The sequence below is a fragment of the Acanthochromis polyacanthus genome, chromosome 6 (assembly GCF_021347895.1).
Source record: "Acanthochromis polyacanthus isolate Apoly-LR-REF ecotype Palm Island chromosome 6, KAUST_Apoly_ChrSc, whole genome shotgun sequence".
NCBI lineage: Eukaryota > Metazoa > Chordata > Actinopteri > Pomacentridae > Acanthochromis > Acanthochromis polyacanthus.
The window spans coordinates 29,731,521-29,743,924 of record NC_067118.1 but is presented as its reverse complement, the minus strand read 5'-3'; the positions used below and the strand labels follow the sequence as shown (position 1 = coordinate 29,743,924).

The following is a 12,404-nucleotide window of genomic DNA, read 5'->3' as shown; positions in this document are numbered from 1 at the left end:
CAGACTGAAGGAAAAATGTTCCTAAGGTCTCGCAGAGAATGAGTAACACTCACTGGTGCACACACAAACACCAACAGGCGCACACATACAAGCGCTCACAGAGTCAGAGGAGGGTAGAGTGGTTTGGCAGAGTGGAGGCTAATTAACACTAGTGAGGGAATACTTAATCACCAGCAGCCAAGATAAGATAATCCCCAAAGATGGAGAGCTTCAGCACACATTCAATTACAGCACTGAGCAAACAGTGCACACAGTCTCTACACACACTCACACTACACTGGCACATACCTCCTTCAGCCGACTTTGAGGTCAAACGTCTTGCCTCTCTCAAGGTCATCTGCGCTAATAGTAATGTAACGTTGTAATACCGCTGTGTGGTTGTGTGTCAGTGCTAAAACTTTAACACCAAACCAAAGTGAAGCTGCTTCATGGGTTTATTAATGGAGGATTAATGGTGTCATCTGCTTCTCTCTCTTTCCACTTCCTGATCTCGTCCTCAGTATTCTGTTTGCAGACATCGAGGGTTTCACCAGCCTGGCGTCTCAGTGCACAGCTCAGGAGCTGGTCATGACGCTCAATGAACTGTTCGCCCGTTTTGACAAGCTGGCATCGGTAAGCAGATGCAGTCTTCTTCATTTTGAGGAGTCGTTTAACCCTCGTGTCGTCGTGCGGGTCAAAATTGACCCGTTTTAAAGTTTGAAAATGTGGGGGGAAAAAAATATTTTCACAGTGAAACATTTTTGGGAAATCTTTGAACATTCTTTGGTGGAAAAAAAAGAAATGTTAAAAACGTTTCTTTGAGAACATTCACATAAAAATCAACCAAAATCCAGCGAATTTCGCTGGATTTTGGTTGATTTTTATGTGAATGTTCTTAAAAAAATATTAGAAGTTTTACTGATATGTGTAATCACTTTAGATATTTTAAGGATTTTTTGGAAGATTTTTACTCATTTTTTGAAAATATTTACAAGAATTTTCTTGCCAAATTTGGGGGATTTTTTTTTAAAAAGTAGTACTTTTAGGAATTATTGTAATTTTCTTCCTAAAGGTTTTGCAAATTTTCAGAAATTTGAGGATTTTTTTTGCTGAATTTTTGGATTTTTTTCAGACAAGGAAACAATTTTTTTGGTGCCTGTAAATGAGGTCAACAGGAGGGTTAAGAGATGCTGGTTGGCAGATTGTTTTTTAATCTTTAAATTGAGCAATGCTAACTGTTTCTCTTTTCTTCCTAGTCTTTATGCTAAGCAAACCCAACTGAATGCTATCAGTCTCCTCATCCGACTCTTGTCTTTGTGCTTTTGTGTCTTCTTTCTCAGGAGAACCACTGTCTCCGTATTAAAATTTTGGGTGATTGTTACTACTGTGTGTCTGGGCTGCCCGAACCCCGGGCTGACCACGCCCACTGCTGTGTGGAGATGGGCGTCGACATGATAGAGGCCATCTCGTGAGTAGACAACAGTGTTTGGATACAGACGGTACACACGTGTGCGGTGTTTTGTTTCTGAAGCTCCTCCTGCTGCAGAGGACAGATCGATCTTTGCGTGTTTCTGCAGGTTGGTGCGCGAGGTGACGGGGGTCAACGTTAACATGCGCGTCGGCATTCACAGTGGGCGTGTGCACTGCGGCGTGCTGGGACTCAGGAAGTGGCAGTTTGACGTGTGGTCAAACGATGTCACGCTTGCCAACCACATGGAGGCGGGAGGCAAAGCAGGGTGAGAGAAACAAACACAGATTCACACACATATTTACGGTTTGCATATTAAAAACTGCCACAGTGTTCCAGCTGTTTACGGGTGGTATGGAGAATTTCTGTTATTGTATTGTAACACATTTATGAATAAATATGCAGTACTGTGTGCAAATCTTAGGCCACTATTATGTTTGTTTAAGCTAGGTTATAATAACCGTAGATATGCATTAGGAAGTCTCTTTGTAAGAAGATACAACCAGAATATACAGAAAATACATGCACAGTTTTAACCCTCCTGTTGTCTTCATTTACTGACACCAAAAAATACTTTCTTTGTCTCAAAAAAATCCAAAAATATAGCAAAAAAATTTCCAAAATTTCCAAAAATTTGCAAAACCTTCATGAAGAAAATTCCAATAATTCCTTAAACGTTTTATTTTAAAGAAATTCCCCATTTTTGGCGAGAAAATTCTTTTAAATATTTTCAAAAAATGAATAAATGTCTTTCCAAAAATCCTAAAATTATCTAAAATGATTACCTATATATCAGTAAAACTTCTAATATTTTCTTAAAGAACATTCACAAAAAAAATCAACCAAAATCCATCAAAATTTTCTGGATTTTGGTTGTGAATGTTGTTCAAGAAACATTTGTTTTAACATTTCTTTCTTTCCACCAAAAAATGTTCAAAAATTTCCCAAAAATGTTGAAAATGTGGACATAAAAATGTATTTCCCCCCCCCCACACACATTTTCAAACTTTAAAACGGATCAATTTGACACGCAGGATGGCACGAGGGTTCAAAACATAAATAATTTAGGAATAACTGTTTTACAAGCTAAAGTGACAATTATTTTGTGTTGCCCTTTCCACAACGCAAGTTTTCCTTCTTTCTGCTGTTTTTTCTGGGAAGCGTCTGATTGAAAACAGATTTATTTAGCAGCATGACAGTGATCTCAAGCACATCGGTAATGCAGTGAAATCATATTTGGAGAAAAAAACACATCTGATAAAACAGAGACAGCGATCGACTGGTCCCCACTGACCTGAATATTACAGAAGTTGTACGGCAGAGAAAACACAAGACAATCTAAAGAAGCTTTCTCTAATATGCCACAAGATTACTTGAGAAAACTTTAAGACCGTCTACTCCAGAGAGTTCAAGATGTGTTGAGTGCAAAGGTTACAGAGGTCAAACTAAAAATGGACATCAGCCTGCAGAAGCCATTTTGTTCTGATCTTTTTGTGGTTTTTATATAAACAACAGTGTGGATCCACATATAAGCCATTTTAAGGCAGGAAGGGATTATTTATTTGATTATTATTTCTAAATGTGTGAGAGGAGTTTAATCAATGATCAGAGAGCTACTTTAATCACCCGTAAACAATGTCTTCAATCAAAAAGCATGTTTTGTCAATTTTTCTTATTGCTTCATTCATTCATGCCTGTAATCCCCTGCCTTATGGTAGACCATAATCCTGGAGCTATGTATATCTGCCGTCGCCCTGCTTTCCATACACCAATAAAGATGAGTGAAAGTGATTAAAAATAACCCTGCAGGCCCATTTTCTTGTCTCTTCTTTCCCTGCCAGGCGGATCCACATCACAAAAGCCACATTGCAGTATCTGAATGGGGACTATGAGGTGGAGCCAGGCTTTGGAGGTGAGAGGAACGCATATCTGAAGGAGAACAGCATCGAGACTTTCCTGGTCCTCGGCTGCAGCCAGAAAAGGGTCAGTGGATGAAAACACACACAGTACAAATATAAGAGGTTTAGGTTTGGCAGTTTTCACTTCATCCAAATATTGATCAAAGGTTTCCAAATTTGACCTGGAAAAAAAAAAGTACGTGAAACACAATCTAGGAAGTCCAGTTTCGGTGACAGATCTGAATCTGAAAGTTTTTAAGAAAAGAAACTGCTCTGAAAATTTCTCTCAGTGAAAGTTATTTTTGATTTTTCTATCGTGATCGTCAACACAAGCTTTCATGTAACTGTCATGTGTAGACGTCTGGATGATGGACTCAGAAAGCTAAATGATGTGAGAACATTAGCAAATAACAGGTCAGAGGGATCTTATTTGCAATAATGTTCACTGACAGATTTGTGAATGAATTCCTATTGAAGATCCTGAGCTGCCTGTGTGCTTCAGTCGTTAGTGCAATAAAAGCCAAAATTAAAAAGACCGCTTAGTCACTTGCAGTGCCGTTCACTGTGCTGTGTTGCTTGAGAACAGTTGGTCAAGCCTTGGTGTTGTTCCCTCTGAGCAGAAGGAGGAGAAGGCGATGATGGCGAAGATGCAGCGGACGAGAGCCAACTCTAACGAGGGGCTGATGCCACGCTGGGTCCCCGACAGAACCTTCTCCAGGACCAAAGACTCCAAAGTCTTCAGACAAATGGTGAGACTCGACATCGACACACTGCTTCATGGTGAGATAGTCGGGCTGCAGCTTCTCTGTGAATCATCGTTTTTTTTTCTGTCTGGTCTGTTTCCTCTTCAGGGGATTGATGAGAGCTCCAGTAAAGACAAGTGAGTATCGACTCTTGACGCTTTAGTGCATTTCATTAGCCCCGTTGTCTCCTGCTCAGTCTCTGTCTTCTCTTCTTCTTGCAGCCGTGGTGTTCAGGAAGCCATGAACCCGGAGGACGAGGTGGATGAATTTCTGGGTCGAGCCATTGACGCTCGCAGCATTGACCAGCTAAGAAAAGACCACGTTAAGAAGTTTCTACTCACCTTCCAGACCTCCAGTCTGGAGAAAAAGGTTCGAACTCTGACACCTGATTATTGTCTGTACTGTTAATTTATGGTAGAGACTGCTGCTCATGTTTGATTTCTTCTTTTGCAGTATTCCAAGAAAGTGGACGATCGTTTCGGAGGCTATGTTGCCTGTACTCTATTAGTATTCTGCTTCATATCCTTCATACAGATTGTTGTCTTTCCACAGTAAGTACTTCACACATCCACGTTATGCTTTAAAGGCCACACTATGAATTGAAATTGACACTCGATATGTCGTTTGAAAGCACAAAGATTAACAATTCAAATTCTGTAGACCATTTTAAGATAGAAATTTTACAGCAACGACCTCTTTCCTTTGTTTAATTTGAGTACAAACACATCAAAAATGACTACAACACTGAGGACTACAAGTGGCTTCCAAGCTTTTTTAATGAAGCAGTGGTGATGTTGTGGAATCATTTGATCTGGACCAAATAGAAAATGATATATAATACCTTTTAGTTCTGATTTGTTTAATATTCACACAGATTTATAATTATTTGTATTCTCAGTTACTTAACATACATGTAGAAACACTGGACTGCCACAGATAATGTAGTAATCCCACAGAGAAATGTAACAATGAGTTTTATTAGCCTAATTTCTGAAAAGTTGTATTTTGTCTGTTATTTTGGCATCAGCTTCAGCCACGATCACTTTGGAAAAGAGGCCAAAATCAGAGCTTCAGTGAATTCAAAACTCTTCGTCACTGAATATACAAACAAAACATGATGCCAAAGTTGCTGAATTCACTCAAAAAGGATCTAGAAATCAAAAGTAAATTAATAGAAGCATTTCTCAACATCATAAACTGTTACTAGAACAAAAAGGCTCTTTGATGGGATGATTCTTGTAGAAATGTGTCTTAGCAGTCGTAGTTAAGTTGGCTCACCTTTGAGTTTCAGCAAAGAAAGCAGTCATTGATCTTTTGGACTCAGCTGGATACCCATCTCACAGATTCAGGACTGCTGAAGTAGCTCCTCCTGCTTTGTGATAAACAAAGAAGAACTAATGATAAACTCCGTGACTGTTTTGGTGAAATCATCCTGCATCATCTGTGCTCCATGATCCCACTCAGAGAAATGAAATTGCAGAGACTGACAGCCAGTCATGCTGCTTATGTCTTCTGGTGGCCACAGAGAAACTGTTGATTATGAGTATTATTAGTCAAGGCTGAATCTCAGCTCATGAATATTTATTGATGGATAGAAACAGGACAAAAACTGGGTCACAAGCTTTACACACATCTGTTTTAACTCCTCTACATGTTCTAATCATCAGAGAGAAGTCCTACACTCGTGTGCTTTCATTTGTGTCACTGTGATTGCTGGAATATTTTTGCAGGATATAAAGTTATTGACTTAACCCTCTGAAGCTCACTCAGTTTCTGGCCACATTTTTTGCTCAGAGAACTCAAAAATGTGTGCTGTTCAGTATAACACAGTTAAAATGCAATGAGAAGAAATTTAGACTTTTTGGATTCTTTACAAAAATGGAGTTGACACATAAAACTATACTTCTAAATACCTTAGCTATTTTATGGATCACATGTTTATTTTGTTTTCATACTCCTGTCTGCTAGTTGCAGTTCAACCAAACAGTCTCTGTGTCACTCATTGCATCTCAGTTATCCTGAATTTTTGTTTACGCAGAATCTGCTTAGAAAAAGTGGTTTGTCTTTGGCAATTTTTCTTGAATTCAATTTTTATTACTTCTTTTTTTCAGTTTCTGGATCTGATAAATGGAAATTATCAGATATTGGATATTGGAAAATTTAAACATAATACGCCTTTGAGTTTCCTGGTGGGTTTTGAGGTTCAAAGGGTTAAACTGAGAATGTATTTGATCACTGTCTGTTTTGCTTTCATGCTTAAAAATAAATGCATAAAATTAACACGGCATAGTTTTTTCTCAGTGTTTGTAATCCGACTGGAATTTGACTGACAACTTCCACAGCAGCTGAAATAAACCAGCCAAACAGGCTGTTATTGGTAGTGGTGAAAGCCTAAATCTTTCTGTAAAATCGTGTTTTTTCTCTGTTTTTTCCTGCAGCACCCCAGTCATGCTGGGAATCTACATCAGTATCTTCATCATACTCGCCAACATCCTCTTCATCTGTGCCATATACTCTTGCATCAAGGTATTGAAGCACAGCAAGACACAACAACAACAGCTTTGCCCTTATTTGTCTGCATTTGGTCTATTTTTAATATGCACATCATTTGTCTTTGTAGCTCTTTCCAGCTGCGATGCAGGCTGTTTCGAAGAAGATTGTCCAGTCTCGCACCAACAGCACCCTGGTTGGAGTATTCTCAATTATCCTCGTCTTCATCTCTGCCTTTGTTAATATGGTAAGATCAAAGCTTTTGCTGGCACAAACACAGAGAGATATTCATACAAACCACACATGTTGAAAGTCGTTCTCAATACATGTCAGTGCCAATGTCAGATTTGTTTGTATAGGACTTTTAAAAGGCCTATGGCTAACTAAAGTGCTTTACAGTAAAATAAATCATCAACAATACGAAAACAATAAGAGCAAAACAACAAGACAGTAAAATAAAAGATCCATTAAAGGTGATGCTGCTCAGCCAAAGGCCAGGAAGAACAAGTGGGTCTTAAGACTGTTTTAAAAAAGGAGAGGCTATTCGCTGACAGCACAGAGAGGGGAAATGCGTTCCACAGTGTGGGAGCCACAACTGCAAAGGCTCGATCTCCTCTAGTTTTCATGAGGGATCGAGGAACGTCCAGGAACATCTGGTCAGCTGACCTAAGGGCTCTGGAGGGCTGATGCACCTTAAGGTCAGATAACCATTCTGGGGCCAGTCCATTCATAGAATTAAAAACAAAAGAATCTTAAAATCAGTCCTGTACCCAACTGGAAGCCAGTGAAGTGAGGAAAGCAGCGGCATTATGTGCTCGCGTTTCTTTGTCCCGGTTAGGAGACGAGCTGCTGCATTCTGAACAAGCTGCAGACGGTTGAGTTCCAGCTGGTCAATGCCGACATACAGGGAGTGACAGTAGTCCAAGCGCCATGCAATAAAAGCATGGATAACTTTTTTTAGATCAGCCCTTCTTAGATAGAGTTTGACTTTGGCTAGAAGCTGAAAGAAGCTCGCCTTGACCACCGAGCTGATCTGCTTGTCTAATTTAAACACCCTATCAATAATAACACCAAGAGTCCTAACCTGTGATCGTATATAAGGTGCTAGTGGGCCAAGGGAGCTGGGAAGGACCCGGACCAGGTCAGGGTGACCGAACAGCACAAACTCAGTTTTGCGTTCAAGTGAATACATTCTTGTGTTTGGCTTCACTGCAGTTTGCCTGCGACACCAAGAGCTTGGCGGAATGCGTCGCTGAGAAGCTGAACACCTCTGCAGCCCTGGTGACGCCATGTCTGATCCGCAGCTTGAATGTGTCCGTTGAAGGGGGCCTGGAGACCTGTCCTAGCCAAGGCCCCTCCTGCCCTTTTCCTGAGGTGAGTGTGTGCCACCACTTCACCGTTTGTGCTTCCTTCACCACGAGTTGAACCACCTCAAAAGGAAAATGTCACATTTGCATTCGTTTCTCTAAGATCTTCTTTGTTGATAGTACGTCTTTGTGACGCTGCTGTCTCCTGTTTGTGCCAGTATTTCAGCTACAGTGTGCTGCTGACGCTGCTGGCCTGCTCCGTGTTCCTGCAGATCAGCAGCATAGGGAAGCTGGTCCTCATGCTGCTCATCCAGCTCACCTTCCTGCTGCTGATGGAGTGGCCACAAGTAGCACTATTCGACAACGCCGACCTCTTTGTCACCTCCAATGCCATGTAAGTGCGACAGCATGAGGAGAGCAAGAAGCATTTTATAGTGTTTGTGTGAATTTAGGTGGTTAACATCAGTACTTTTAGTATTATTTGTGTTAGAAGTTGAAAGTTGGGATAGAATTGTTGATTCTTAATCTTGTTTACTTCGTCTTAGATGTCATACTGAAACACCTGATACACATCAAGATATATTTCAACTTTATCCTTTTTTTCTTTTTACCAAGGAAGAAAATCTTTATTTATCCTTGACAGTAATGATATATCTGACATAATTTATTTTCAAAACATTCATATTCTTATGTGTGTGCTATTGTATTTCTTTAAAACAATATGCAGCTCTACTGGGATTGTTTCTGTTTATTCAGAGATTTAGATATATGTCAATTTTGCATATTTTATTTTTGTTCTAATCATGTTTTCTCTCTTTATAGTGATTTAAATGAAACTAGTGCTCAGTGGTGAGTATTAGCATTTGCATGATTTTATATACAGTGGAGTTCATATTTTTGCTAGTTCATGCATTTTAATTTGAAATCAAAACACAACAAAGTGAGAAATTAGACACTTGCTGCAGCTATTATTTCATGATATTTATATGCAAATAACACAAATATAAACATATTTATACATACTGTGTATTTATATTTAATAGTGATGTATGCATATACAGCCAAAAGTAGGTCAACAGTAGATTGAAGTTTCACTGTACAGTTAATATACTTTTTAAAATTTAAATGCAGAATAATGTATATGTTTATATACTTTTAAGCCTGAAATGTAACCTAAAACCAGTCTACTTCTGTCTCGTGGTTGGGTTTTGATTTAATATTGAAATGCCTGAAGCTTACCTGAAAATGTTTGTTGCTTCCTCACAAATTAAAATTCATAGAACTGTTGATTATTTGCTTTATTCATACTGACCACAAGATTTTTTTTTCTTTCCTATTTTTAGGTCCAGTTTCAATGAAACTACAAACCAGTGGTAAGGCTACATTCATTTTACTTTGTATTCTGTCATTTCATCAACAGCCTTTTCCCTCTTTTCAAAATTAGCCTTTTTCTTGTTTTCTTTTTCCCTAGTATCTTTTTGTTTTGGCTTGCTTGGTTTCTGTCTTGTTTGATGTTTGTTGCATTGTTTCTTTATAATTCTGTTGAAAAAATGACCACAAAAGCGCTCCTCCTTTTAATCTGAATTCTCCTCCATCTCTTTGAAGCCCATTTGTTGTGACCAAAGTGTCCCTGAGGGTCATGACTCCAGTGATCCTCACAGTCTTTGTCCTGGCACTGTACCTGCACGCCCAGCAGGTTGAATCTACTGCACGCCTCGACTTCCTGTGGAAATTACAGGTATGTCCACTAGAGGGCGTCATCTGATCATGTTAACACCTCAGACTTATCCATCAGTAAACAAGATGACAGAAGCACCTTACAGTCACGTGGTCTGTTATTGTCTCACGATAAAATATCGGCCATGCGTTTTTGAAAGGCGATTACGTCTAAGAGATAATCTTCACTTGCAGGCCACAGAGGAGAAGGAGGAGATGGAGGAACTGCAAGCCTACAATCGTCGTCTCCTCCACAACATCCTGCCGAAGGACGTTGCTGCTCACTTCTTGGCTCGCGAGCGGCGCAACGACGAGCTGTACTATCAGTCCTGTGAGTGTGTGGCCGTCATGTTTGCCTCCATCAGCAATTTCTCTGAGTTCTACGTGGAGCTGGAGGCCAACAACGAGGGCGTGGAGTGTCTCCGGCTGCTCAACGAGATCATTGCTGATTTTGATGAGGTAAATTTCATCCAGACGGATTTGTAAAGATCAGTGTAGATTTGCTCGTTGCTCAATTTGCACTGTAAACCGTAAAATGCCCAGCTATAATCACCGTCTGCTCTTTCTTCACATCTCAGATCATCAGTGAAGAGAAATACAGGCAGCTAGAAAAGATCAAGACCATTGGTTCCACCTACATGGCAGCCTCCGGTCTTAACGACTCCACCTACGACAAAGAAGGCCGTACCCATATTACTGCACTAGCCGACTATGCCATGAGACTGAGAGAGCAGATGAAATACATCAACGAGCATTCCTTCAACAACTTCCAGATGAAGATAGGTACGGAAAAGTTACGGCTTTCTCTCTCACAAAGACACGGTGATCAGCAACTTTTGTTGATGCGGTTTTGTTGTCTTTGATTCACAGGTTTGAACATTGGGCCGGTGGTAGCTGGGGTTATCGGGGCACGAAAGCCACAGTATGATATTTGGGGAAACACAGTCAATGTGGCGAGTCGTATGGACAGCACAGGTGTACCCGACCGCATACAGGTAGGTTTTATAATGATGATAATCATAATAATAACAATCATAATAATAACTTATTTGATAACCAGTGTTTACACAGCACATACAACCCAGAACGCAACAAAACAACAATTAAAATAGTCTTATTAATAGTCTCAGTCTCATTTTTAAATAAGACTGAATAAATGAAGTGATTTGGATTAAACATCTCTATTTTATGCATAGATTTGGTTGTTTTTCCTACAAGTCACACATGATTAGTTCAAGAACCATTGGAACGTTTAGCATCTGATTATTCTTCCTGTTTCTAGAATTTCTTCCTGTGATTAATCTCTTGACCCCTGAATTTATTTACAGTTAAATTTTAAAAAGAGTGTTGCGCGTTTTTGCTAAACAAGATGACAACAGATTTAAAAATGTAAAATACAAAATAAAATAAGAGAAGAGAAGCAATAAAACCTTTAAAAGCAATAAATAGACAGCATTTCCAGCACTCCTTTAACTAATCCTTCAATTTCGGCAGGAGTGAACACCAAGTCTAAGCTAAAAATTTATTCTACAATCACTTTACTCTGCAAGCCTCAAACTAAATAAAGATGATAAATAAAAATAACTAAAAGTGGACTGCTTGCAGTAACCAGATTCGATAACAAAAAACTCTGCTCTCCTCGGTGCAGCCAAGAAGCCAATGCTGACTATGTTTTGTGACAAAAAAAAATCACGTTTCAAATTAGCTGCAGACCGTGACAGCAGCAAAAAAACAAACCCAGAAACTGCTTTGGATTCAGATGATTAATATCTGTACGTTTGAATATATTTGATGTAACTGACCTATGTTGGACTGATCATCAAAACAACTTAGAGATTTAGTTTGATAGTGTCACTTTCTATATTTAATCATTTTCTTTTTAAGGAATTTCATTTTCTTTTCTAAATTATCATATCATTTTATAATTTAATCTTTATTTTATTGGGGTTTTGTCAAAACAGAACCTGTTTATCCAGTGAGAGACAACTATTAGCTGAGAGCAGTCGTTCTCTTCCGCTTCTCATTCTGACGAGGAGGTACTTTGTGTCAAAATGTTAAATATGTAAAGCTCTTAATGTTACCATAAGCTCCAGATCTTTCGGGAAATACTTTTGTGGATACATCACATCTCAAGAAAGGCCATTTTAGTTTATGAAAAGAATAATAGATGATGATTTTAATATAACTGTTGTTTATATTCTATAGCAGCACAGATAAATCTATAATTCGTGATTGTTTTGGTGTCACTGTGGCAGCACAACAACCTGTAAACACAATACTGACAAATTATCACCTTACAAAGACGGCATGGTGTTTGCAGTCTGCTGCTTTTTAACACATCCAGCAGTTATTTAGCATTTAGCTAGCTGTGTCTACAGAAAACTCCTGAGGCAAATATTTGGCTGTTCAGCGGCTAAATGCTCCACTGTGTTCACCAGCGGGTTTTCTAACCGTGACTGTCTGCAGTTAAGTGCTGTGGAGTGACTGTACAGAGGATTTTGCAGCATTTTCACTGAAAATTGCTGCTTGGACGAGTGAGTGAATAAAGTCAAAACTCTGTGGAGCTGGGGGGCAACTTCAGAATCAGGTGATAACTGTCTGTAGTCCTTGAATCCTTGTTGATATTTAAATATTGATCAGTGCAACTTTAGATGGAGATTTTTGTTAGCATTATTTTGTAAACCTTGGAAAAAAGTTAAATTACCAAGCCAACACACAGGAGAAGCTGTGAGTTTACGCTCTTAACATCACACAGTTTTGTGGGTATTCTCAATATAAAGTCCTGCATCTCTATAGAAACAAC

At 39.2% G+C, this 12,404-nt stretch overlaps 1 protein-coding gene across 2 annotated transcripts in view; it reads left to right on the top strand.

Moving 5' to 3' along the window:
- Window positions 1-12,404, top strand: part of adcy6a (adenylate cyclase 6a) — a 44,251-nt gene that overhangs the window by 28,352 nt on the left and 3,495 nt on the right. For both annotated transcript variants that reach the window (XM_022204495.2, XM_022204496.2), the window contains exons 6-23: window positions 501-612; window positions 1,320-1,447; window positions 1,557-1,715; window positions 3,289-3,430; window positions 3,966-4,094; window positions 4,197-4,225; window positions 4,310-4,457; window positions 4,542-4,639; window positions 6,527-6,614; window positions 6,709-6,825; window positions 7,794-7,952; window positions 8,104-8,279; window positions 8,708-8,734; window positions 9,229-9,258; window positions 9,491-9,623; window positions 9,797-10,060; window positions 10,180-10,384; window positions 10,472-10,596. In XM_022204495.2, the coding sequence (XP_022060187.1) occupies window positions 501-612; window positions 1,320-1,447; window positions 1,557-1,715; window positions 3,289-3,430; window positions 3,966-4,094; window positions 4,197-4,225; window positions 4,310-4,457; window positions 4,542-4,639; window positions 6,527-6,614; window positions 6,709-6,825; window positions 7,794-7,952; window positions 8,104-8,279; window positions 8,708-8,734; window positions 9,229-9,258; window positions 9,491-9,623; window positions 9,797-10,060; window positions 10,180-10,384; window positions 10,472-10,596 (2,269 nt within the window). The remainder of the gene's footprint in view (window positions 1-500; window positions 613-1,319; window positions 1,448-1,556; window positions 1,716-3,288; window positions 3,431-3,965; window positions 4,095-4,196; window positions 4,226-4,309; window positions 4,458-4,541; window positions 4,640-6,526; window positions 6,615-6,708; window positions 6,826-7,793; window positions 7,953-8,103; window positions 8,280-8,707; window positions 8,735-9,228; window positions 9,259-9,490; window positions 9,624-9,796; window positions 10,061-10,179; window positions 10,385-10,471; window positions 10,597-12,404) is intronic.